Source organism: Amphibalanus amphitrite, unplaced genomic scaffold (assembly GCF_019059575.1).
Source record: "Amphibalanus amphitrite isolate SeventyFive unplaced genomic scaffold, NRLGWU_Aamphi_draft 000236F_arrow, whole genome shotgun sequence".
NCBI classification, from domain to species: domain Eukaryota; kingdom Metazoa; phylum Arthropoda; class Thecostraca; order Balanomorpha; family Balanidae; genus Amphibalanus; species Amphibalanus amphitrite.
In genome coordinates this window covers 443,909-469,464 of record NW_024881731.1, presented here as the reverse complement: position 1 = coordinate 469,464, position 25,556 = coordinate 443,909, and the positions used below count along the sequence as shown (strand labels likewise).

The window sequence follows — 25,556 nt, the reverse complement described above, 5'->3', positions numbered from 1 at the left end:
AATTTCATTTGGATGTCGTTTCCCACCCAAATAGACAAATTTTGGGACATTGGTCCAGACTCCTCTAACAAAAACCACATGACCCCTCGCGGACGCACCTTTTGTTCCTGCGCGGCGACTTGAAGTGTCTGTCGGGCCGGGGGACGGTCGGGACGGGCCCACCGGCCGTCTCAGCCGTCTCGGCGTCAGGCAGAGGAGGCCGCCTTGCCTCGGCCCCAGCAGCCGCCGTCGGGCCTGTCGGCACCTCCTCGTCCTCACTGGTGCTGCCACCTGTCGACTGGAACAGGAACCAAAGGTTAGACAAGGCGACACTGGGAGACACCGACTCGAACGAAATGAGGCTGCTATCGCAAGATTACAATGGAATGAGTATAATTACTACAGTCTACAAAATACGAATTATTACTTTTTGATGCAACATCTTTGGTTTAGCAAGTGAGCAACTGGCGCATGACTCTATCATACCACACATGGCTCCATCCTACACATGTGAGTTCAAAGTTCATTGCCAAACTCCATTTCATCAATATGTCCATTTCATTAGGCAGAGACTCCTATCCAGCACTCACGCTCATCTCCGTGGATGGCATGTGGACGACCCCAGAGCTGCGCCGTTTTTCTCGCAGCTTCCTCCTGTCCCGGTCCCGCTGCTGCTTCCCCTTGTTTGGGTGGCTCGGCCTGCGAGCACATACATTAGGTGCAGTCAGTGTACCGGCAGATAGAGATATGGACGGGTTATGCTTCGGGTACTTCACTGAACTACTTCACTGGTTAGCCGGTTAGCCGACACAACGTTATGAAAAGACACCAGCGACGTAAGCTCGATAAGTCCATCAGAAAACCACTCCTTTCACACTAACATAGCATTGCAGTTGGTGTATTGTGTGAATAAAGCCTGATAGTTCGCATTTCGTTCACTTTTGCTTTGAGTTAAACATTTTCTTTTGGCATGATAGCACCGTGCTGTTGTTGATATGTAAGCAACATTCCCTGCTAAGTTATCGGCGTCGGTAGCAGATCATATACATGATGATGTGGTAAACGTGTCTTTCTCATCCATAGCCATGAGAAGCCTTTAGCCACGTCCTAGCCACCGCTGTTTGGTATGGCACGCCGCCCTTTCCACGGAGGTACCCCTTTCGCTCACCTGACGGGCCGCTTGTCCTTGGCTCTGGCGGCCGGTTTGGGGCTGGCGTCATGGTCTCCCGAGTAGCCCGATATGTCCAGCGGCCGTGGCTCGCCGGCATCCTCCGCTTCGGCCACCGGGTCGGCCGCTGGAGGCGAAGGGGAAAAGGTTTTTTTTATAAATTTAGTCCGAACCTTTTGGTAGGAAGGATTCACAAGGACAGAGCCACCGCTAAGCGAAGCTTGTTGCGGTGACCCTGCCCTCTACCCTCCGATCGCGCAATTCCAGTTCTATGGCAGAATTTAGAGTCCAAAGTTTAACGTGCGCACATAGCCGCGCACGGCCGGTCCCCTCACTGACTTCGCCTGGCTACGGCCTGCCACCAACCGCAACCATACCTGTCAGGAGGCCCATAAATGTCAAGCGCCCGTCGCGCTTCGAACCCGGACTGTTATAACCGGGAACGCGCGCTCTCACCACGCGGAGTCCAACGCTCTACCAACTGAGCTACGGGACCGGCAAACAGCAGGGTCAGACAGCAGGGTCAGACGGATGGGGGAAGAGAGGGGAAGGTAAGACAGCAGGGTCGGCCGCTGGAGGCGGAGGGGGAACGGGTTAGACAGCATCAGATGGCTGGGGGCAGGGAGAGGGAGGGTAAGACAGCAGGGTCAGACGGCTGGAGGCAGGGAGGGGAACGGGTTAGGCAGCAGGGTCGGCCGCTGGAGGCGAATAGGGGAACGGGTTAGACAGCATGGTCAGACGGCTGGGGGCAGAGAGGGGAACGGGTTAGACAGCAGGGTCGGCGGCTGGAGGTAGGGAGCGGAAGGGTTAGACAGCTGGAGGCACAGTAAGGAAGGATTAAGACAGCACGGTTAGACGGCTGGAGGCAGAGAGGGAATGAGTATCGGTCAGATAGCACGGGTCAGACGGCACGGGCAGACGGCATGGAGCATACAAGCTCGACCATTGAGTTCAGAGGGGTAGGTAAACGGATTCAGCCGTATGACACTGGTCAAATAGGCCCTTCAAGAAAGTGGCCATGAATAACTTCGACACTTGCCTTATATAAAAGACATTTTCAATCATTTAAACGATTAACTCCAAGTACAAATATTCAGCCGCACGGACTGGAGAGACTGTAGATCCGGATGAGTAGAAAGTTTAACCAGATAGTTATGCAAAAAAAAACTCCATCGGCTACCTAAATGATCAACAAAAAACCTGAACAACGTGTATCAACAATCAGCCCTCCAGTCTGTACCGGCGAGAATCCAAGGAAACGGCAGTATCTGACAGAATTCCACACCGCCCTGTTACCGACAGGAAAAGCTGCAGAGTTTACCGGTAGGTATGTAAATTACCAAGGCCATCGCTGTCACGGCGAACCGAGCTTGGCGAGCCGTTTTGGCCAGGGCACAACAGATACGGCAGCTGGTGAACTCTGCATCGCAAGAAGTCTGCAACAATCGTGGTCGTGGACCAACTGTCTCGATATCATTTATGTAAATACATATGTAGGAAAGGATATCATATAGTGTAACCTTCAGGCTTAATGTGACTCGACACCCGGTCTTTAGCGACGTCTGAAGTTCAAACCGCTACAAACCGCTACATATCGAACCAAGTGACTTATTCAAGCCAGCAGCCGCCGACGCTAGTTATTCCGTGGAGTTCAAAACACGCACAACTCAATTTGTCGAAGAACATGCGAGCACATATTCACGGACCCAAACGCGAATGCGTTTCGAATCTTCCTCTTCTGCTCTCTCACCGTAATAAAGTAGTGTTTCGACCATTGCCTAACAATTGCTCTGTCTGTACTTCATCACCTATCCTTCTCCATCGTATCTTCCCTCTCCTTCTCAACAGTTCACCTCGCTTCTGCCTTCACATCTCCCCCTCTACCATAGCACCTCCCCCTCCGGCATCCCACCTCCCTATATGTCATCCCGCCTCCCCATCCGTCGTCCCATCTCCCTATTCATTATCTCGTCTTCCTTCTCCCATCCCATCTCCCTCTCCACCTCCCTATCTTCCCAACCCCCACTCACCGAGTCGTGTAGCGGCTGTGGTCAGGTGCTTTCCCCTGACATCCCTGCCACGAAACATCCCCTCACCGAGTCTGGTGGCAGCTGTGGTCAGGTGCTGTCCCCTGACATCCCGTCCACGCGCCATCAACTCACCGAGTCGGGTAGCGGCTGTGGTCAGGTGCTGTCCCCTGACATCCCTGCCGCGTGCCATCCGGATCCGGGAGCGACGCGAGGTGCGCTCAAAGTCGTTCTCCATGTCCTCCTGGCTGACAGAGCTGGACGCCATCGCCGCCGACGACATCAGGGGCGGCACGTGACGTCACTCAGGGCCGCGCGGGTGACGTCACTTGCAGCAGGGTGTGATGTCACTTGGTGACCGTCACCTGCAGTTTGTCAGAACTCAGAGTCAGTATATCAGTGAGATTTTATCAGAGTATCCTAGTCAGAACCGGTGCACCAGAGTGCCAAAAATACAACTTCTAAGCAGGGCTTAGAAAAATTCTTGAGCTAAGCCTGCTAGAGACATTCCAGGACGATATTCCAAGCTGATTCAAGAGTATCTAGAGCTTCAAATTTTGATAAAAAATGCTTCATCTGATTTATTTTTATACCAGCAGATTGCTTACATATCATAATAGTGGCCTCAGGCTCTGAAGGCAATACAGCTGTCAATGCTGAGTGGTACTTACCACTGACAGGATCTATATTGCTATTCAAAACATCAATGCCAAGCTCAAACATGGGAGAGCACCTCAAACATGGGAGTCACAAAGTAGGCGGAGCAGTGTGTTCCAGACTGGCGGGAGCCAGCGTAATCGCCACGCCATGTGTGGATCGCCCATGATCGTAAATACATACATACAGCGAGGGCTGGGCAGCGAAGCAGCACGTGCTCCGGCACATCAACCTTTTATCGGCACACAGCGCAGAGCTTCGCCGGGCACCGCGGGGCTGGGCACTGCTGGAATGCCGCAGAGTGGAGACGGCTGATTCGGTGCACGTACTGGAGCGAGTGGCCCGCCCTAATCTGGTGCACTGAAACAGCGTCCTCTGTCCTCTCCGGGGATAGGGGGCGGCAGTGCGCCCCCGAGGAGTCGCTTCAATAGTGACTCAGACCAGTTATCGCGCCATTGATGCGAGGCCACACAATTAACCGCCCTGGTCAGCGGGCGGGCATTTGAGGGCAGAGCAGCCGTTTGTTTTGCCAGGTCATCCACGCTCTCATTCCCCTCAATACCGCAGTGGGCAGGAACCCACTGCAGTACTTTAACGATGCTCAGTGATGAATTCCATACCTATCTCCACAAGGCCTTCCATACCTATCTCCACACTGAAGGTAGAGGCCTTACCTGGGCGGCAGCACCTCTGCCGAGTACTCAGGCTACTTAAGTTTTTGAAACTGAAAGCTTTGTGTGTTTCTAAAAATCCCTATTTTAGTTGTACCCAACAGCTTATTACTAGGATGACCCGCGTGCTCCGCAACATGAAGAAGGGTTATTTTTGACCCGTGGGTATTGGATTGGTCTGTGTTGATTTGGTTGGCATCCATTTCGTTCGATTGCTTTTTGACGGCCAAGCATTTTGTAATAAAACAAAAAGATACATCGCATCAAGGTGCCTGTGTCATATTTTCAGACGTTCTACTTTAGAATGATTCGAAAACTGACGTGAAGTCTTTTGAGGGCCATCAATTAGTTTTGCTAAAAATAACTATGTATAATGTAATGGTTTGAGACATTTGCATTTTTAAGAATATTGTTGCTTGTCATACCTGATACCTGATACCTGATATTTGGGGATCATTGAAGGCACTAGGATTGCCCGGTGGATCCGTCGTAAAGAGCTCGGGTAGCATTAACAGTCTTATCTATTGTGGAGCGATGAAGGCATAGTTCATCCAGTGCTTGTCCAGCCGGTTCTTGAAAACATTTGTCGATGGCAAGCAGACAACTTCTTCTGGTAGGGCATTCCAGTCCGACACAACCCGGGTGGCGAAGTGGTTGCGCAGGACGCGGCTGACCGCTGGCGCAAAAATGATGTGTGTATCTTGGACAAAATTGAATGCTCTTTCCAACTGTACCATTTTCAATTGCCAAACGTATCAGGTTATGCAGCAAAACCCGTGTAATTAATAAAGTGGCACATCATCAACAAACACCATTTTCTCCAGCGATTTGTGCCACCTTCGCGTCGATCAATTTTAATTAGCTATTCGTGGCCAAAAGCTCAGATTCATACTTACTTTCAAATTATTATTTATACATGTCAATAATGAAACAAAAACAATAAAGATATCAACCAACCATGAACCATAGGCAGGCATGCAGGCACGAAGCAGAGTTGTTGACTAATACAGGAAAATACCTGATACCTGATACCTGATACCTGATATTTGGGGATCATTGAAGGCACTAGGATTGCCCGGTGGATCCGTCGTAAAGAGCTCGGGTAGCGTCAACAGTCTTCACTATTGTGGAACGACGAAGGCATAGTTCGTCCAGTGCTTGTCCAGCCGGTTCTTGAAAACATTGGTCGATGGCGAGCAGACGATTTCCTCTGGTAGAGCGTTCCAGTCCGACACAACCCGGGTGGCGAAGTGGTTGCGCCGGACGCGGCTGACCGCTGGCTTCTTGGCGACCTTCAGTCGGTGGCCGCGGGTGCGTGTACTTGGGGCGGGCGAGAAGAAGTCGTCCTTGTCCAGGCCGGAGCGTCCGTGCATGATGTTGAACATCGTGATCATATCTCCGCGTCGACGGCGGTACTGGAGGGAGGGAAGTTTAAGACTCTTCAGTCGTTCTTCGTAAGGCAGATGCCGAAGTCCAGGGACAAGGCGCGTAGCCCGTCGCTGAACCCGCTCCACCAGCCTCACGTCGGTCGTGTTGAACGGGCCCCATACTTGATTGCAGTACTCTAGGTGCGGGCGAACCATTGTCTTATACAGCAGAGGAAGTGTCTTGGAATCGATGTGGACGAAGCTGTGCTTGATCAGGCCGAGGGTTCTGTTGGCCTTGCCAATGGCGGTCGCCGCCTGCTCCCTGAATTTGAGCAGTCTGTCCATCTGGACCCCCAAGTCTCTTTCCGTGTCAACAGTCTTCAATGCAGCACCTTCGATCGTGTACTTCGCCCGCACGTTTTGGCTGCCCAGGTGAAGCACTGTGCACTTGGATGGGTTGAACGGCAGCTTCCACTTCCGAGACCAGGCCGCCAGGGCGTCCAAATCCTGCTGGAGCCTTCTGCGGCCGATCTCGGTGCCCGCTCCGACGTACACCTTCGTGTCATCAGCGAAGAGCTTGCATGCGCTCTCTACGCAGCCAGGTAGGTCGTTGACAAAAGCGATGAAGAGCACTGGTCCCAAAACTGTGCCCTGCGGGATACCGCTGCCGACTGCGACCCAGTCCGAGAAGCTGCCGTTGACAGTGACCCTTTGCTTTCTCTCTGTCAGGAAAGAGCGAAGCCACTCGAGGAGGCGTCCCCTAACGCCCATGTCGTGGAGCTTCTGGAGAAGACGCAGGTGAGGCACCGAATCGAAGGCGCGTCGGAAGTCCAAGTAGGCGACGTCAACCGGCTCGCCCTCCTCCATCAGCCAAGTCCACTCCTCGAGTGTGCTGAGAAGCTGCGTTGCGCAGGAGCGCCCCGGGCGGAACCCGTGCTGGCATTCAGTTAGCTGGCCTGTCACTGTCATGTGCTCGAACAGGGCGTCACGCACGAGCGACTCCAACACTTTCGCCGTCACGGACGTCAGGCTGACGGGACGGTAATTGGAAGGATCGCTACGAGGTCCCTTTTTATAAATGGGGACAACTTGACCTAGCTTCCAATCTCTTGGGACTCTTCCGTCTGCCAAGGAGTGGTTGAAGAGGTCTGTCAAGGGACCACACAGGGGGGCAGCCAGCTCGCGCAACACCCTAGGATGGACTGCGTCAGGGCCTGGTGATGCTGCCGGGCGTAGGTCGCGGAGTTTACCCTCCACTTGCCCCGGCGTCACCCGCAGCTCCTCCAACGTTGGGCCTCCATACTGGGGATTCATTGCTGGAACGTCAGCCGGGTCTTCATCCCAGCAGTACACACTGCTGTAAGCTTCCGCCAGAGCCCTAGCTTTAGCTGCGTCCGTGCACGCCATATCCCCATTCTCAGTGACGAGGTCGTCCACTCTTGTTCTGGTGGTCAGGCGGGAGTGCACATAACGCCAAAATGCCTTCGGGTTTTCCGGCAGGTTCTCCACCAGTTGCCGCTCAAAATTCCTGCGGAGACGTCTAACCAGTCCCTTCAACTGGTTCCTGGTTCGAGAGAATCGGCAGTAGTCCAGGGTATCTTGGGTTAGTAGGTATCTCTTCCACATTCTCTTCTTACGGTTCTGCAGCGTCAGGGCCTCGCGCGTCATGTACAGGTTTCGCTTCCTGCCACCTGGGTGCTGCCTAGGGATGCCGCGCTCGCAGATGCCGTCCAGGACTTCTTGAAACGCTCGGTAGTGTTGGTCAACGGTGCAGCCATCAGAGACAGGCCAGGTCGCCTCTCGCGCCATTTGGACCATCGCCCCATAGTCGCCGCGGTGGAGTGCCGGTTTCAGTGTTGTCACTTGCTCGACTTCAGCGTAACACCGCAGGGTGAACGTCAGGACGACGTGGTCGCTACTGCCGAGTGGCGGATGGCTGCGGAGGTCGAGGACCATGCCTTCCTCGTTGGTCAGCACGAGGTCCAGGACGTGCGGCGTCTGTCCGGGGCGGTATCTCGTTGGGGACAGCACGTGTTGAGTGAGGTAGTGGTCCCTAAAGAGTTCTAGAAGCTCGTGCGACCAATGCCCAGTTGGTGCCCTTGAAACCTCAGCCGCCCAGTCGATGTCGGGAGCGTTGAAGTCGCCGGTAATCAGCAGGTGTGTAGGTCGTGAGGCGGCGACGAGATCCAACAGATGGCTCAGCTGGCTGGTTGATTCCAGTGGGCTGGATGGGCTCCTATATATGCACCCAATCAACAGAATGTCGCTGCCTGCCAGACGGATGTTCACCCACAGTTGTTCGCGGAAAGGACTGGCAAGAAACTTAACTTCGGAACAGGGCAAGGAGTCACGAACATAAATGCAGATGCCACGGGGCCTTACAGTACTTAAACATAGAACATCAGGAATGAAACTTAAGTAAACTTTGTAACCAGGAATGGCAAGGCGTACAGGAGACACCGCGGAGACCTGGACTTTGGGTAAAACTTCTGCGATGAGCATGATGTCAGGCTCCGTCCCAGCTATCCGCGCACAAAGATCATCACGCTTGTTTAAATACTGGTCGGCGTTGGTGTACAGGATCGACAGTGCTCGTTTCCCACGTGATTGTCATATCCCTTGCGTTTGCCGATCGCCGTCGGAAAAGGATTAGGATTACATCTGTGGTGGTATCGAAAGTGTTTTTCGTATAGTGAATATATAACTCTCGTTGACAGGTTCAAGCAAAATAGGTAAGCTATTGGTGTATACTGATCATAAGACATCTTTGTAAGCAGAACTTACTGAATAGAACACAAAAGAACAAGACGTGATTTTGTACTTACTGCGCCAGTCTTGTATAAGATTATGCCCATCACTTTCAGAAAAATACATGCCAAAATTTTATACTTTTGTGGCAGTTTTTCCTCAAATCATATAAATTTATCATTGAAATGATTTGTTTGATTAAGAAAAAATATATTTAGGACTAACGAATTTATCTATTAGCCCCTGCAGGACGACCTCATGAAGCAAAAAATGATACTTGTCACTCAGCACTATTATTTTCTGTGGAAAATAAACAATGAGCAGCTGGGATGGTCGTCGCCATCGTCGCCATCGTTGCTATTTTCTCGGTGCTGGCTGTCGGCCATTAGTTTAGTAAATCCTGTGCTGGTCGTCGGGGGAGACGTTGATCCTTTCCAAAATTAAATAGTGATCTTCTCTAACATCAGGAATTTCGAAAGTTAGCTTTGTCTGAATCAGCTAAAAGGATTTGGATTGGTGCGAGACCTTCATGTCAAGATGACTATCAAACATAAAAAGAAGAGCGCTGAACGCCCTTTGGAGACAGAGAGTACTGAAGGCCCTACTCTCCTTGGATCTCATATCGGGCATCATAGTCATAATTCAGTGAATTTGACTCAGGCGGCAAATGCACTTCAGGTATGAATCCATATTGCTGTAGGTATGGGTCTGGCTCCGCAAATCCAAACTGAAACACTTGCAGATTGAATGCGACAATGTGACTTTTTCCTGTGCTTTTCATAAATTTAAGTGTTGTAAATCCAACTCGTGACATACATTTTAATCTTACGTGCTTCTGCATGCATAATTTTACTGTTAGAGCACAAGTGGAGAAGAATAGAGAAAAGAGTGAATGCAGATTTCAATTTAATGCTTGCATCCTTCTTGTCCACTTCTGTCATAATAAAATACTATAGTGCATGTTTTATTGTATGTGAGAGTCACAATTTTTCTGCAATTTGAAAGCATCAGCATTACATTACATCATCCATAGCTTTGTTGCTGCCATTTTTAGCAGTCAGAGTTTTATGTCACTGATATCTTTTCTCCAAACTACTCATTCCCCCAGCTGGTATATTTTGGCATAATTTTGAATTAGTATTTTGATGGCAGGAGGTAGCAGAGTAATCTTAACAAGAAAGAACATGGATTCCACAAGCATAAAACATTAAACAAGATGTTTTTGATCTTTGATTTTTTCCCCTGTCTTTTTACTTGTTTAAGTCATATTAAGTCATATTCATTTTATTATGGGCATAAGTAAATATTTAAGGAAAGTGGAAGGATAACAAGAAAGGTGTGGACATTAGGATGCAAACATATTTTCCTTGTAATGATATTTTGGTTTGAATGTTATGCTCCTGATATCAACCCTGTTTTGCTACATTGTGAAACACTGAACAATTCAAGTGAATAGGGAATCAATCATGAATACAGAATAGAGGCAACTTGGTATAGGCATAGAGGCATAGAGAAAAATAGTGTCATCTGGCAGATTCTGAATTTATGGAAGGGAGGCAAAGTGGATCTAAGTGAGCTCCTACATCATGCTAGTTATATACCAGTATAGCGCCTTTTGGGGCGACTAACGGAGCGAGCGAGGGGGTGAGTCTTGCACGTGCGAAATTTCGAGGGGGTACCTCCAACTGACTTGTGCACGGCACCCTACTGACCGGTTTCTAGCGATGTGCCAAATTTGAGCAGTGTTCCAAAATTATATTTCGGCTTGGGTGTCGGAGGAAAATATTTGTCACTATAAAGAGGGTTGAGAGTGGAAAAATTGCCAGTCAGAAAGGCAAAAAAAGAGTGGAACATGCAGGGATCAACAATGTTTTTGTGAATGTTGAAGGATGTGGGAGCTGCCTTATAAGATTGTTGAATCGAAAATGGAGCGAGGTAAAAGGTACCCGCAGATGCTCTGTATTGGTAAAATAGGGAGTGAAAAATTGCTCTGGAAAGTTGAAGGTGAAAGTGGAAAATTATTTTGATTTGGATGTCATTTCCCACCCAAACTGGCAAACTTTGGGACACTGAATTTGAGCACAATCGGCCCAGCCGTTCTCGAGATCTGAGAGCGGCACCCTGCACGTGCGCACGTGCAAAATGGGTCCCAACTGACTTGTGCACGGCACCCTACTAACTGGTCCCTAACCGTGTACCAAATTTGAGCGCCATCGGTCCAGCCGTTCTCGAGATCTGGAAACGACCCCTGCACGTGCGCACGTGCAGCAGCACCCCAACTCTGGCACATGGATATGCAGTGCCTAGTGGGTGCCTACCTACATGCCAACTTTCAGCGCAATCGGCCAAGTAGTTACCGAGATATTGCAACAATTACAAAACTGACACCTCTTCGTTTTGCACGTGGCACGTGCATAAGGGGTCACCCACATGCATCGGGAATAGTCCAATACTTGGTAGAAGGAATGAAGCTACCCTACAAAAATTACCGCGTGTAAATCGGTCAAGTGGTTGCTGAGATATAAGCCTCGCAAAAGCGTCCGCACGGCCGGCCGGCCGGCCGGCCGGCCGGCCGCTCATACTCAGAAATTTCCGTTAATCTAAGGAAAGACTCCGCTCGCTTCGCTCGCTCCGTAACAATTGATGTTGCCCCAGCAAACATTCAAAAAATGCAAAAGCAACTCTTTGTTTTTATGCTTCACATGCCACTAGGCACTATGCCTATAGCTTAAAACATAGTCATCATAATGTTTGGCCAAATATATATATTTTATTAAGGCACCATGTGAAAAGCAAAGAACATTGGTCAAGGTGAAGCATAGTTTAGGTTTCAGTGACTCAGTCAAACCCAGATCTTCTATACCTCTGCTTCTTCTAAGCTATCAGTTACAGCTCATGTTCACCTACCCACATGTTTACAGCTACAAAACACAGCCCCTTTTTACATTTGTTCAACAATTATGATGGCTTGCACTCTTGGGTTGTCCTCTAAACCAAAGGAGTGTCATGATACTGGTATTCATTTCACAGGGCGCCTTGGAAGAGTTAGACATTGTTTTTCTACTATCTCAATGATACAAAAACAACTGCAGGGGTGCTAAAATGATATTACTCACACCACCTTATTAGCAATGAATTTTGCCTACAGCTACACAAAAAAAAAACTCAGCATCAGCTGCCTCTTCACATTTTGTAGCGTGTCCTTTGTACCCCACTGGTAACCTGACCTGTCCTCGCACGTCTGCCCCTGCTCTGTCTCAGATGCCAGTGGCCAGGAACGACCTGGAGCGTCTGTTCGCGTCCAGCGCCAGCTCGCCGCCCGTGTGGCCTCTGCAGCCGGGCCGCAGTGACGATACGGCACCGCAGTACGACGAGTACGACGGCCGCGAGCAGCCCGCCAACCCGGCCAAACGGCGACACCGCGCCAGCCCGCACAGGTACGGCGACGCTCAATCGCGGACGGTTATAAGCAGGGATGCGGAGCCGGAGCCGGAGTCGGAGCCGGAGCCGCCGGAGCCGGCATATTTTGCCCGGAGCCGGAGCCGGAGCCGGAGCCGTGAAACAAAATAGCCCGGAGCCGGAGCCGGAGCCGGAGCCGCCAAAAAAGGGGGCGACTCCGGCTCCTTTTTATTTTTTGAAGAGGAAAAAAAATAATAATTGACCTAGTTCGGTTTGACAGTACAAGGCAGTAAAACATATGGTACTTACGTCATGGGCCATCAAGTGAATGAAAAAATCCGAATATCCCCAGTATCCCACAGTACGCAAACAACTTCCTGTTTGCTCTTCCCCCCCCCCCCCACGTCTACTGCATCCCCTGAACATGAGGACCAGTCATCAGGTGACGGCCATTGTTTTCAAACCAGTGCAGTGGACTGCGACTCCCAGCACCGTCTCATCCCACACACCCCCCACCCCTCACCCCCAATGCAGCCGAGACGGGTGTCAGCTTACGATGGTTCACTGAACTCCGATTCGCGGCGACTGCGTTTCCAATGCCATCGCTTCCTAGCCCTTTGTTCTGCCAGTTCTCTCCGAGGTGCGTTTGCGCGGGGACGCGGTGAGGCGGTCATGGCAAAGAGTAACGCGTATAACCAATCCAATTTTTCTTCCACCCGTATTTAATTGATTGCGTAGGGGATGTACTGAGTCGGAGCCGGAGCCGCCGGAGCCGGAGCCGCCGGAGCCGGACCATTTTACTCGGAGCCGGAGCCGGAGCCGGAGCCGCCATAACATTTCACCCGGAGCCGGAGCCGGAGCCGGAGCCGATTTTTTTCTCCGGAGCCGGAGCCGGAGCCGGAGCCGTCTGAAATTTCCACGGCTCCGCATCCCTGGTTATAAGTGCAGTTCCAGTGAGCTCTTGGAATGTCAACATCATCAGAGATTGGTGGGGATTCTGGATAGATATGGGAGAGGACTGTTTGCGGAGAGCGAAACTGGATTGGCTGCGGACGATGTGCTTGTCGGCGAGGGGGGGGGGGGACGATATAAACACCAACTGGTAGGTACGCCGGTACGGCAAAGAGACGATTTCTAAGCTCGTGACATCATTCAGGTGAATCGGTTCGTGATACAAGATGTTTGAGGATACAAACAGTATGACAGTACAGCCTCTGAGGGATCTCGGCGAATTTACTGGCTGATCGTCGTTTCTTTCGAGAAACGTCTTTGCCACCATGTTTAAAAGTTATGTAAAAGGAACATCGCAACTCCCATTGGATGGTGACTCAACCATACAATAATACGACTCATGCTTCATATCTTCGCGATCGGGGCATATGCGCAGTTACAGGAGAGGACAAACTAGTCTCGGAAGTAAATCGTGGTTTCGCAGTTCAGGTTACTTACAACATGTTTTGGTAAAAAGGAATTCATTTTATTCCATCTTAAGCTGCTGAACTTTGAACCTTTATTATTTGTGCGTGTCTTCTTTCTCGTTCGGTCTTAGTTGACTGGCTTATGTCTCTGACATTTACCCACTCCTTGCAGATCGGTTCGCGCCAAACACCGCGACCGTACCGAGCGTGGCACGGCCTCGCCCACCACGTTCCACCCCGCGTCCGCCGCCGCTGCTGCTGCCGCCGCTGCCAGCGCTCCGCTGGTAGTGGCCGGGCCCTCTGGCAGCCGTATAGAGACTGAGGCTGCGTCTGGGTACAACTCTGGCGACGAGTACGGAGCAGACTGCTGGGACCTCACCGACGACCAGTGGCAGGAGGTGAGACGGGAGGGGTGAGATGGAGAGGAGACAGACCCTCCTCACTCCTCCGGGGTGAGGAATGAAAGAACTTGGGCAGGAGGTGAGACGGGAGAGATAGCTGGAGGCGAGCTGGTGGAGAGAGATCCTTGCAGGGGGTGAGACTGATCGTGAAGCTGAACAAAATGTGTTTTGGTGTGTTGAGGCGAGAGATGGTGCTACAGGGAGGGGAGATGATTCTGTTGAGAGGACGCGTTGCTGTGGCAGCAAGGTGGAGCAATATTCTTGTAGATAGAGGGCCGTGTATCTGATGGTTGGGGAGCAGCTCTGTAATTGAAACGAAGACGCAGATAGGTCAAAAGCAGACTGCATCTGGCCCGGAAGTGAGGAGAGTTGGGGTGCTCAAACACGGTGTTTCAGCGGGAACGGATGCTCCAGACATATACATACGATGTATACAGAACATACGATGTATGTTCTGTACGATATAAGCGCTGCAGCTGTACGGATCCGCCGTGACCCCGCAAAGAAAATCAGACTGGCTGGACGAACAGCCTTTGAAAGCCAGCATATCAGCAACGGCGTATGACACGTCCTCATATAGTCACACCGACAGTGCTGGATGATAGGTAAAAACAGTCCAGTGTCCACACCCTCGGTGTTGAGATGCCCCCAGGTTTTGCGGCACAAATACATGAATAATCACTGGATATGGCGATGGAGAAGTGCTGTTGGCTGCCAGCCACCACCCACGCGCTGACTGGGGTCAATACTGCTGCCTGGGTTGGGGCGGGGCCGGGGTGCTATGTCACTGCCACGCTCTTCATGAATGAATATCATCTGATGGAGGGGGCTTGAAGGGCCGCTTCGCTTCTGCGAATTTCAGCATTATTTAGTCCCTCGGGACAGTGCATTGTGGTCGTGGTAATTTGGTGCTTCGATTCGTTTCCGAAGGTTCGGGAGCGGGACGGTGGGTTACGTAAGGTAACATTACGTAAAATAGCGCTGGATATGGAGTGTGTTTTAGATTAAGCTAAGTTAATATTGGTTTATATGGCAAGATCTGCTTCCAAGAATGTTTCCACTTCTGGGGCTATTGCGAACGCTAAAACATTTAAAATTGTCAGTATTCTGTCGATGACTCGCAGATTCCTTCGTTTTTAGTGGGATTAATCATGCTTTCAGATTAAGTTACGAAGCAGTTTGCCGCCCTTTGGCCCTTATGAATCAGAGACAAAGCTTTGGTAAACCTGTGCGGTATCGGCTTTTTGACGCTTGGAGCGGTACCGACTTGTATATTGACCGCCGAAACCCAGGAGAACTTCGTCTGAAACCCTCGCGCAAACACATTCTCGTCCATACGCGCAAGGTTGTTTGTGTGAACGTCATGTCGCCCGCCCCACTCCCCTAGAGTGTTGGTCTCATTTTCGGCCGCCCGCGACTCCGCACTCCCCTCCCCTCCCCTCCCCGCCTCCTCCCATTTCTGCCCTATCGCTCCGCTGCCGCTCGCTCCGGGGGCGATGGCGGCGCTCGGTCCGTCGAGGGAGTCGGTCGGCCGGCATCGACCGCCGCCGGCCCGGTGTGTCCCTTTGTCCGCCGCCCGGGCCGCCTATGGCAGCCAGGGTAATGTAGGGACCGAGAGAGGTACCCGGGGATGACGGTGGAGTGAGATGGGCGGCTAGATGGACTGTCCTCGGAGATACGGGTGGAAGATGTGGGCTGTGATAGTGGTACGGCCGGTACGGGATTGTGGTTAGAACTTAGAGACGTGGCATGCGGCTGCTTTTTCCTACCGTCGGCCGCAGAAGCGTAGCTCATGTGACGAAGGCGTGTAACTAACGCCAAGTTTTTTTTGTGAACTTGGATAGCGAACAAGCTACCAAACAGGCAAACAAGTTTTGACTCGTGATGCTCAGGATTCTCCAGTAGACCACCATAGCGTGGGTAGCTCACCCGCCGCGTCTGTGGACCCACTGACAGTAGGGGGCGGTGACGCCTCGCGGCGCCCCGGCGCCCGCTGATGATTTGCGACGTCCGGGGAGGGCAGACGACCGGCCGGGAGAGGGGAGCTTACGGTGGGAGAGAGGGGAGGGAGGGAGCTCACTGAGGACAGAGGAAGGTAGAGCGGGTCTCTCGGTTTGTTAGTGGGAGGTAGAGTGGTACCCCCTATCTGGGAGGAGAGATAAAGCGTCCGGTGTTCCGATTCTAGAAGACGGCGTGGTAGAGGATTGGTGAAAGGGAGAGGGAGGGAGGAGCGCAGGTGAGCAGGACAGCTCGCCGCCACCGCTCCGGTGCCAACTCGTCGTTTTTATGGTGGTCGGATTGGGACGTTTAGTTCAGCTAGGTGTGCCAAAGCCAAGGTCAGGCGCCTTTGTCGGGTAAGAGGATTGGAGTGGCGGTAGGTCGCGTTAGGTAATTGGGCCACGTAAAGTACCTCTCGACATTGTGTTTACTAAATGCTCAGTGTTTGTTCAGTGTCGCTAGAGTTATTTGATAATTTTTTTTGGAAAATGATGATATCCTTTCTACAATACTATCGTCGAAATATTTTTTTTTTTTTTTTTTGCATAGCGTGGGTGCCTATACGCCCCAGAGATCTGCAGCATTATGCTCCCTCGACCCTCTCCTTCCCTGTGGCTTCCGAATGGAAAGACGGAATGACTTGCGTTCGCTGAGGAGATTACGCTCTGCGGCATAAGTGGCTGAATCACTGCACCGGATGAAAGCTGGATTATTCGCACCACATGGTGCATAGTAATCCATATGGCGGACGCTGACATCAATTTAAGCGCTCAATTATAAAATCTAATAGTTTTTATGCGGGACTTTGTTGTCTGGTCTTCACCTTCCTTTGGTTTTCGCGTTATAACAAGGTGTGATTGATGCTGATCGATCAGCATCGAACGCTTGCTGGTACCTAGGTACCTATGTTGTGGACATTGCCGTACGCAAAATTTCTGAACCGTATCTTACATGCTGTTAGTGGAATTGAGAGACTGACTTCTAGAAAATATAGAAAGAAGGCTAGCCGTATGGCCAATAATTAATTATCCGTGTCGGATCCCGTCACTTGTCGGCTCATTTGCTCACCTTGTTTGATCAGTGTTATTAATGATATCCCGGCAAGCAAAGAGTGATTCAGAGACGGCTATTTTATAGAATAGTTATCGGTGAGCTTCCTTTATAGCCGGTGAACAGTGTTCATCGTTTCAGTCTCGCTATAAGCACCTTGGATCCTATCGCAGCGAGGCGTGCTTCCTGTTTACCGCCTTTGTTCGATAATCATGAACGATGCTCGTGGACCGTCGCCACCCGACTGTGGAGCCGCTTAGTACGGGATAGGGTCTTATCGTGTATTTGGATACTATGCAGCATCCGTCTCGCACAAATAGTTGTCGCCGCCGTGTACTAGGCTTTAGCCTTTACAAGGCTCGGCGATCACTTCTGGGGAGACACCTCGCATTCTCCATCCTTCCCGAAAACCGTTTCAATATTTTCAAGGATTTATATGTTCCGTTCCCGGTCTATGTCTACTCTCCGTTCTCTACATGACCCGATTGATGTCACGGCCTCTGTCCGACGTCCGTCCCTGATTTTCCATCTCAGTTGTCTTTCTGCACGCCGTAAAGTGATTGCAGCATGGTCCTGCTCTCGACCGTGCTATTAGCTTGACGCATAGACCCCTTTAAACATAGACCCGCATAGACCCCCGCACAGACCCCTTTGTTTAAAGGAGTCTATGCTTGACGCAATGGTGACCCAGGTCTGACACAGTGTATCTTTTGGGCACCCGCAGAAGGAGCGTCAGTTCGAGAAGAAGCTGAAGAAGAAGGGCCTGATGATCAAACGTACGGTGGAGGACGGTGCCTGTCTGTTCCGCGCCGTGGCAGACCAGATCTTTGGCGACGAGGAGATGCACCTCACCGTCCGCAAGTACTGCATGGAGTACATTGTAAGTACCGGGGTACACGCGGATACCTACAGTGAGTTTCCAAACGCTCGTGTCAACGACAGGCACAAACTTTTAGCTTCTTCTAGGCAAGCTGACAGGTTTCAACGAATACACTCAAATCTACTCTAGCCCATGGTTTGCCAGTCAGGCTCGCATACTGGTATGCTAATGGATACACGCAAATAGATACAGTGTCGCAAGACGGCTGATAGTCATACATTGAATTATTGATTTCGGACCCTGGCAAGCTGAGGACATATCATTGGCAATACTCGTTGGCAAGCCGATTTGTATTTGTCCCGTGCCCACTTCTGACACATCCCAGTCATTGTAGTCCAGTCCAGTGTCTCTGTCCCACTGAGCTGAATGGGGCGTGAGTCACCCGTGGCTCACGGTAGAATGTATTGTACACTCATCGCCCAGGAATGCAGCCAAAGTTACCCCTCCCCGTACCACACATAACTCGGTGGGTCCGGTGACGAACGCTGTTATGCTGTGGTTATGCTTTTTGTAAGGCATCATACGCAAGGTTTACATATTCTGAAACCAATCATGGTAACTGGCGCATTATTGGTAATATGTTGTATGTGGTATATAAGATGGCTGATTGTATTGAACCATCGCTGAATTTATTTGATTGCTTGTATATACTCATGAACGGCAGTGGCAGGCGTAGTTGCCACGTCCCACGGTGGAAGTTGCCATAGTGATTTCGGATTGCGCTGCTTCGATCACTAGCAACGATGGCTCTTTCTCACTGTTACCATATTAATCACAGATCACTATATGGTTACTTTGCCTCCACCCATGGAGACGCCACCCAGCTCCCTTCTTTAATTACCATCGGTATGTATCGTGACATTTCCTGTCTCTTACCTACAGGGCTCGAACGAAGACTACTTCTCGCAGTACATCACCGAGGACTTTCGCGAGTACATCCGACGCAAGAGCAAGCCGTGGGTACACGGGAACCACATCGAGATCCAGGCGCTGAGCGAGATGTACAGCCGCACCATCGAGGTGCTCTGCTATAGCTCCGGTGAGGAGAGGGGCGGGAATTCATACTATCACAGTCGCTTGTGAGAAGAGTGTTGATGTCGCGGATTTATCCCTCGACCTTCCCCGAGCCCCTGTGTTCCACTGCTACTGCTGTCCAATACAGCTGTCTCAATTAGCACAGCTTTGGTGGGGGTAGTGAACACACTGTGAATACTGACTGGCGGCCGATTTGCTAGGAACAGGAGGTTGACACCGGGTAAATCTTGTTAAAAGTATGTGACAGTGCACACATAGTGATGGATTCTTCTTAGTAAGTGCTTGGTGGGTTACGTAATACGTACTCTTCGTAGGTTTTAAAGCTCTCCTTGAAGAATATCTGCGCTCGTCACCTCTCCAAACCAGCTTTAGTTCGCTGCTCAGTAGTCACGAGTTCCCACATAAGCACCTAACCAGCCACCCCTTTTCTCTACTCCAGAGGCGATCAACATTTTCCACGCGCCCCAGGAGCCGGGCGGTCAGGTGAACGAGCCAATCCGACTGTCCTACCACCGCGGTACGCACTATAACTCTGTGGTGAACCCGTACAAGGCCACCATCGGAGTGGGCCTGGGTCTGCCCGGCTATGTGCCCGGCCTGGCCGACCATAACCTGCTGACCGACGCCGCCAAGAAGAGCGAGGACCTGCACATTGAACAGGTGAGGTGTGGGATCGGATGGTAAAAGCGTGGACAAAGGGCGAAGAGGAAGGGGTGAATGGAGATGTGTTTGTCGATTCTGCCGATGCAAGCTCGGCAGGGCGGCGCGGTGATGACCCATGACGACACATGGAGTGATTTTCCGCGTCCTGCTCATTTATTCATTCATTCATTCAATGCTCGTTTTGGCCATTCACGAACTCTCACGATGTCTCACACAGTTACTGACTGCTGAATGTGTTACAGACGATGCTGGAAGACAAGCTGAAGGCGACGGATTGGGAGGCAACCAATGAGACAATCTCGGAACAGGTGGCCCGGGAGAGCTACCTGCAGTGGCTCAAAGACAACGAGAAACGCAACAAGGTGACGCATTGGTTCAGGGGTGGAACCAGCTGTGATGCTTAGTTAACGTTCGAATTTATGGGGTTAACGAGAAGAGTGAAACAAATATCGGGTAGCTATCTAAAGCAAGTAACAGTAATTCAGCGTTTGACTCATAATGACGTGTGTTTCATCCAGCGCTTTCGATCAGCCTTTTCACGCTATTCGCCAAATATCCAGCACTGCGTTTGCCTGAATTGCTCGTCTTTTAATTCTCCAGCGGCTGTTGTATGGCTGAAGTTGTCTGCCCCGCTGATCGTCTCCGTCCCCCGGCAGACGTCCTGCGCCTCCTCGTCGACGGCTACCTCAGCCGACGTGCGCTCCCCGCGCCCGCTGCCGGCCCGCAGTCCGCCGGCCGGACAGGCCTCCCCCTCGGCCGGGGCGTCGGCCCGCTCCGGCAGCGGCCGCGGCTCCCCGCGCGGCGCCGCCAAGCTGTCCCCTCTGGCCTCGCCGCGGGCGGGTGGCGCGGAGGGCGGCGCAGGATCACCGGCCGCCGGGCCGGCCTCCGGTGCGGGCTCCGCGGCCGGCGCCACATCAGCAGCAGCGCAGGTGAGTGGTTACGACTTACGACGACTTTCGGATCTGTGAGGAGAGAGGAGACACCGAAGGGGAGGGCTAGAACTTAGCGGAAAAAGTATTGGATATCTTTGTAAAGCTTTTTGGATAGCGTGTCCTCGGATTTGACGTAAAATCAACGGTTTGTTCTCCAGCGGCCAAAACTGTCAAAATGGACGTTTTGAAAATGTACTGTAAATGATTTTTGACACAAAGGTAAGACATTGCCTTGACCAGTTTATCGCGTTTCTCGTGTTATCGTGTACTGTCTTACCGGCGCGATTCACTGACGACTGACGACCGTTGCCCGGCTCGGTGTCTGACCTCTGACTGATCGATTCCGTCCCGTAGGAGCGCGTGGGTTCACCGGTAGCTGCTCCCGGGCCCAGTCGGGATCTGGGCTTCCCGCTGATGGAAACCGCCTCGTTCATGAACCAGCTGCCGCCGGCACTGTTCGGTACGTACCGTTATGTTTGATACAGGCTCTGCTCGGTACGTACTGAGCCGCGTCATAATAGACTGGCCTAGTAAGATGCCTCCGTGTTAACCTATATTGGCCCTTTCTTTGCGTAGACTCTTGTAATTCCTCGGTACCTTTGTAACTGCTCAGCCCTTTTCGGTGGTACGCATCGTAGGTAAAATATTAAACTGGCCCTGTTCAGTAAGATTACTTTACTCTGTTCAAAACGTATCGTGTCAAACTATGCCGTCACATTTCGATTTGTCATATGCGACCCAAGTAAATGAACAGCTTTCCACATTTCTGCATGCATGCCACAGCAAACTTTCTGTTACATTTCATGAATTTTAGCAGAGAAGTTACATAACGTTAAACTGCAGCGGAACAGTCTCCGCATATCGTGCAGCACCCTCGATAAACTTTCAGTTGCAGGTTCGAATTCGCTTGCCATAAATGCACCATTCCCAGTATAATCAGAAGCCATGAATAGACTGATTTTTTTTCTTTCTTTAAGATTATCCCAAAACTGGCGTCCCTCGTCCACGGACCGCCGACGCAGTGTGTCGGCGACGTCTCCCAGTAATTTTGATCTGTGCGCCACACCCTTGTCGTTCCAATACTGACACTGTCATCCGCAGGCCTCTCCGAGTGGGAGGACGCCGGCATTCTGGCCCAGGTGCTGGCCGCCTCCCAGCAGGAATACCTCGACAGCCTCAAAAAGAGCAAAGACGAGAATGGCGGCCGCAGCGCGGACGGCGCCGGACCTTCAACTTCGAGTTAACGACGCTAGGTGGCAGCACCGGCGCAACAGCGCCCGGGCAACAGAACGACTGCATTGATTGGGAGAACGTGCAAAACGCATAGAGCAGTATTGTTTCGTGAAGCGCGTGATTCGTGTGTGTTTGGCCGAATCCCTTGTTGTCAAATATTTTAGATGCTGTTCAGTGCAGATTTCCCGAGAATATCCGTTACTTTGTTGCGCACAGACCCGATAAATCGGCGTTACATGGTTTTGTATGGACTTACCCCGTGCTTTACGCTGTACATTTGGTAGGTGCGGCCGCCGGCCGGTCGTACCACCCTCAGAGGATACCAGCGACTGCCTTGCACGTGATTTTGTTTGTGTGTTTGTGTGTGTGCACCGGCACGCAGCGCGGATGGTTTGCCGGTGGGGAGGGGCGCGGGGGATGGTCGGGGTCCCGAGGTAGGGGACCCAGAGCGGCAGGGCGCTGGTCACAGCCGCAGGGGTGCCGCCCTGTGTACATATCCCCGGCGATGGCGGCCAGCGGCCAGTGACGTCACCCGACACAGCAGGCCTGGCGTGATTGGCCTCCGCGGCGGGTGTGACGTCATCGATCCGACTGCGCGACGTCACTGCGTGCCTCCCGATCGCCTGGGATGGCAGTGCGTGACGTCATCGAACCCGTAGCCTAAGGTTGATTTGCCGGCCGTCGATCGGCGTGGCGGGGTGGCCGATGAATAAGGGAGAGAGTACTGCGGTTGCCGCTGTAAATCTAGCACGGTACGTCATCAATAAGGGGGATTTTTAGTTGAGTGATTGGCAGAGGGTGAAGTTTATGAGTCTTCTTTTGTACAAATCTGTTTTGAATCCCGGTTTATTTACTGATAGTGCCACACCAGTGATTTCCTGTTGTTCTCTAGTCTGTTTCCCGAGAAAATATGCCAATATATCCGTGGCTTCACTTCTGACGTGCCTTTGCAGTGGGCGTGGAACGTTGATTAGCGCATTAGTTTCACCAATGTGATAGATTCCGGATAAGAAATAACGCTTATATTACCAGCACAGGTTTATAACGTGTAGAATGCACCGTGGCGAATGAGAAAGGAGTGCGTGTAACACTGTTCACTTCTCTGATTGGACCATTGTTGGTTCAGATTCGGCCGTTCATCAATGCGAGCGCCGTGATTGGGCCATTCTTCAGTTATGGATAGGCGCGCGCTACAGATCCAATATCTCATCCTACGTGGTTGTCGCAGCCCAGATATGCAATGCCTTCAGCAAGCTGTCTGGAGCCGAGCGGAGTGCAGGATGGCGAAGCTGTGTCGATGCTGGAGCCTGATGTAGGGGACCGGCCTATCTTCGTTGAACGAAGATACAAAAACTTAAGGTGTCAGCCTACTGGATACCTGGATAGTCTGTCACTATCGATTGGGTGAATGGAGTTCGTTCACCCAATCAATAGGGACTAGACTATCCAGTAGGTATCCAGGTATCCTGTAGGCTGACACGTTAAGTTTTTGTATGAGTTTCTTAGGAGGAAAGCATGGCAAAGTCGTGCCTTCATCATTTGGTACACTGCCTGATTCTGGTGTGGGACGCACCCTCCCAGCACGAGCACCCTTCCAAAAGGACATCGTTATAAACAAGCAGAAGGCGGATTCCTCATGCTATCTGATGATTCGGTAAATGAGCCTTCAGCGGTTTTCCAAGGTCCATCGCAGGGGCAGCGTCGAAATCTTCCTGTATTCCTGCAGAGGCACGGGCTGCGCACGGTCATAGATACTAGGGCTGCGGTAGGGCCTTGGGCTGCGGAAATTGGTCTTCCCGGCGTTCCCACCGCAAGAGCTTACGGTCTTTTTAGCTGCAACCTCTCAAAACAGCTGATCGGCCGAGCTCGCCTTGTGATTGGTCGACTTTCTATGACGTCACGGGACATTGACGCGTCGCCATTTTCCAAGCCGAGCTCGAGGAGTGAGGGTCGGTTGAGTGCGGAGTCCGAGGAGGGGTAGCGTGCGCAGTGTGATGGACTGGAGGGAGTTGTGAAACTGATTCAGGACGATTCCCGCAACGTTTTACTATGGTGTGATCAGTTTTTTGACATCCACCCTCCGAGGTGGGCATGGCAAACAGCGGAATTGGATGTGGTGTTCTACTGGCTTCGTCGACGAGCCCCTTTGTGCTGGATTTTCCTGGTGTGCGTTGTGGGACTCGTGAGGTCCTGGTGCGATTTTACCTTGATAGGCACATGCACATGTACTCAGACTTTGAGTGAAGTGAGCTGCGTGTGAAGATTTTGTGCCCAGGACTAGACCATGCCCCTGTATCGCACACGGTCTTTACTAGGAAACATGAATGGTACGACGTCCAACACCCCTGGTGCTAATGATGGATACATTCAGAACATTGGGGACAATAGCAATGTGGTTCACTTGCCTCCCTTGAAAGGACAGAATGGAGCAAATCAGAATGGTGAGGCAATGCAGGTGCAGCAACTCAACATGTTCTATCAGGATGCGGCACAAACAAATGGTGATGCGCAGGCTGGACAGAATGGTCAAAGCAATGACCAAGGCCAGACACTGCCTCATGTGCGACCAGGCACAACAACAACAGATGGGAACAGTCAAAGCACAAGTAGCCCAATGAAGAATGGGTCAGCTGCCAAGCCAAAAAATGTTGTAGCTACACCAGAACAGATTCTAAGGGTGTATAAAACAAAGTTGACACCCTATGAACAGCAAGAGATATACTCCTATCCAGAAATCTACTATATAGGAGCAAATGCCAAGAAGAAACCAGGTATCATAGGAAGTAGCAACAACTGTGGTTATGATGATGACCAAGGTTCATACATCCACATCATCCATGACCATGTCTCATACAGGTATGAGGTGCTGAAAGTGATAGGAAAAGGAAGCTTTGGACAGGTTGTGAAGGCATATGACCACAAGCATCACATACATGTTGCATTGAAGATGGTCAGAAATGAGAAGAGATTTCACAAGCAGGCACAGGAGGAGATCAAGATCCTGGAGCATCTCAGAAAACAGGACAAGTACAATACCTTCAACATCATTCACATGTATGATAACTTCACCTTTCGGAACCATATATGCATCACATTTGAGCTTTTATCAATCAACCTGTATGAACTCATCAAGAAGAACAAGTTCCAAGGTTTTAGTCTGCAGCTGGTGAGGAAGTTCGCACACTCACTGCTCCAATGCCTGGATGTGTTGTATAGGAACAAAATCATCCACTGTGATCTGAAGCCAGAAAATGTCTTGCTGAAGCAGCAGGGCAGGAGTGGCATCAAGGTAAGTTCAATCAGTCTTTTTCTATATCACCCTTTTCACTCAATTTATGTCAAGATGTGATGGGTAGTGTGTGGTTGGTGTGTGGCAGACTGACTACAAGTCAGCATTACAATTCCAAAATGAATCTTTTAGAAGCCTGTGCTGTAATGTTGAGGGGTGTGGATACTGGATATGCTTGTCTGTGCTTGGAGAGATACATACCAGCCCTAGATGTCATGTTCTTGTTAACATGTATCCCCTTCCCAGAGTAGGTGCAGTGCATACTTTTTGTTTTGAACTTAAAATTGTCTTTCAAACATTTAAGCCATTTAGAATGTACCCAGGCTGAACAATGAATGTCCATCCAAGATGCATTCCAGGTACAATGGAGATTCAGGCATCATTTTCTGGCCATTGAAATGTGTTAGAATGGAACCAGAAAAAGAGCAATAGTTAAAAACTGGTACCAAATTGTTAAGCTGTTTGAGGCTTCCTTTTAGTGAAATCTGCATATCAGGGTACATTGATTTTTGGCAGTGGACAATAATCAAAACAGCAAGACATTGTTAGATTCTGTACAGGACTGTGGCTGTCATTTTGGATTTGGGTGAGATGGGAGAGATATACTGCAGAGTGCAGAGCCATTGTTTTCTGGGTACCTA

The 25,556-nt window shown here is 51.0% G+C and overlaps 3 protein-coding genes across 8 annotated transcripts in view; 2 read left to right on the top strand and 1 right to left on the bottom strand.

The window, feature by feature from the left end:
- LOC122385962 (PRKC apoptosis WT1 regulator protein-like) overlaps positions 1–8,509 on the bottom strand; it is a 46,982-nt gene extending 38,473 nt beyond the window's left edge. Inside the window, exons 1-6 of one of the 6 annotated variants that reach the window (XM_043374689.1) lie at positions 4,506–4,834; positions 3,369–3,539; positions 3,244–3,302; positions 1,148–1,274; positions 570–678; positions 99–277 (exon numbers count right to left, since the gene is read on the bottom strand). In XM_043374689.1, coding sequence (XP_043230624.1) covers positions 99–277; positions 570–678; positions 1,148–1,274; positions 3,244–3,302; positions 3,369–3,457 — 563 coding nt within the window. In that variant the 5' untranslated portion in view covers positions 3,458–3,539; positions 4,506–4,834. The other 5 variants (XM_043374692.1, XM_043374693.1, XM_043374691.1 and 2 more) reach the window with 5 other exon arrangements.
- Positions 8,510–8,738: 229 nt separating this feature from the next.
- LOC122385961 (OTU domain-containing protein 5-B-like) lies at positions 8,739–22,563 on the top strand. Its single transcript, XM_043374686.1, has 10 exons — positions 8,739–9,295; positions 11,879–12,054; positions 13,607–13,832; positions 17,608–17,763; positions 18,646–18,802; positions 19,238–19,458; positions 19,704–19,823; positions 20,118–20,390; positions 20,748–20,853; positions 21,495–22,563. The coding sequence occupies exons 1-10, from the start codon at positions 9,155–9,157 to the stop codon at positions 21,635–21,637; spliced, it is 1,719 nt and encodes a 572-aa protein (XP_043230621.1). The 5' UTR covers positions 8,739–9,154; the 3' UTR covers positions 21,638–22,563.
- Positions 22,564–23,517: 954 nt separating this feature from the next.
- The window catches only part of LOC122385973 (dual specificity tyrosine-phosphorylation-regulated kinase 2-like), a 32,324-nt gene continuing 30,285 nt past the window's right edge, over positions 23,518–25,556 (top strand). Inside the window, exon 1 of the mRNA XM_043374728.1 lies at positions 23,518–24,915. Coding sequence (XP_043230663.1) covers positions 23,911–24,915 — 1,005 coding nt within the window. The 5' untranslated portion in view covers positions 23,518–23,910. The remainder of the gene's footprint in view (positions 24,916–25,556) is intronic.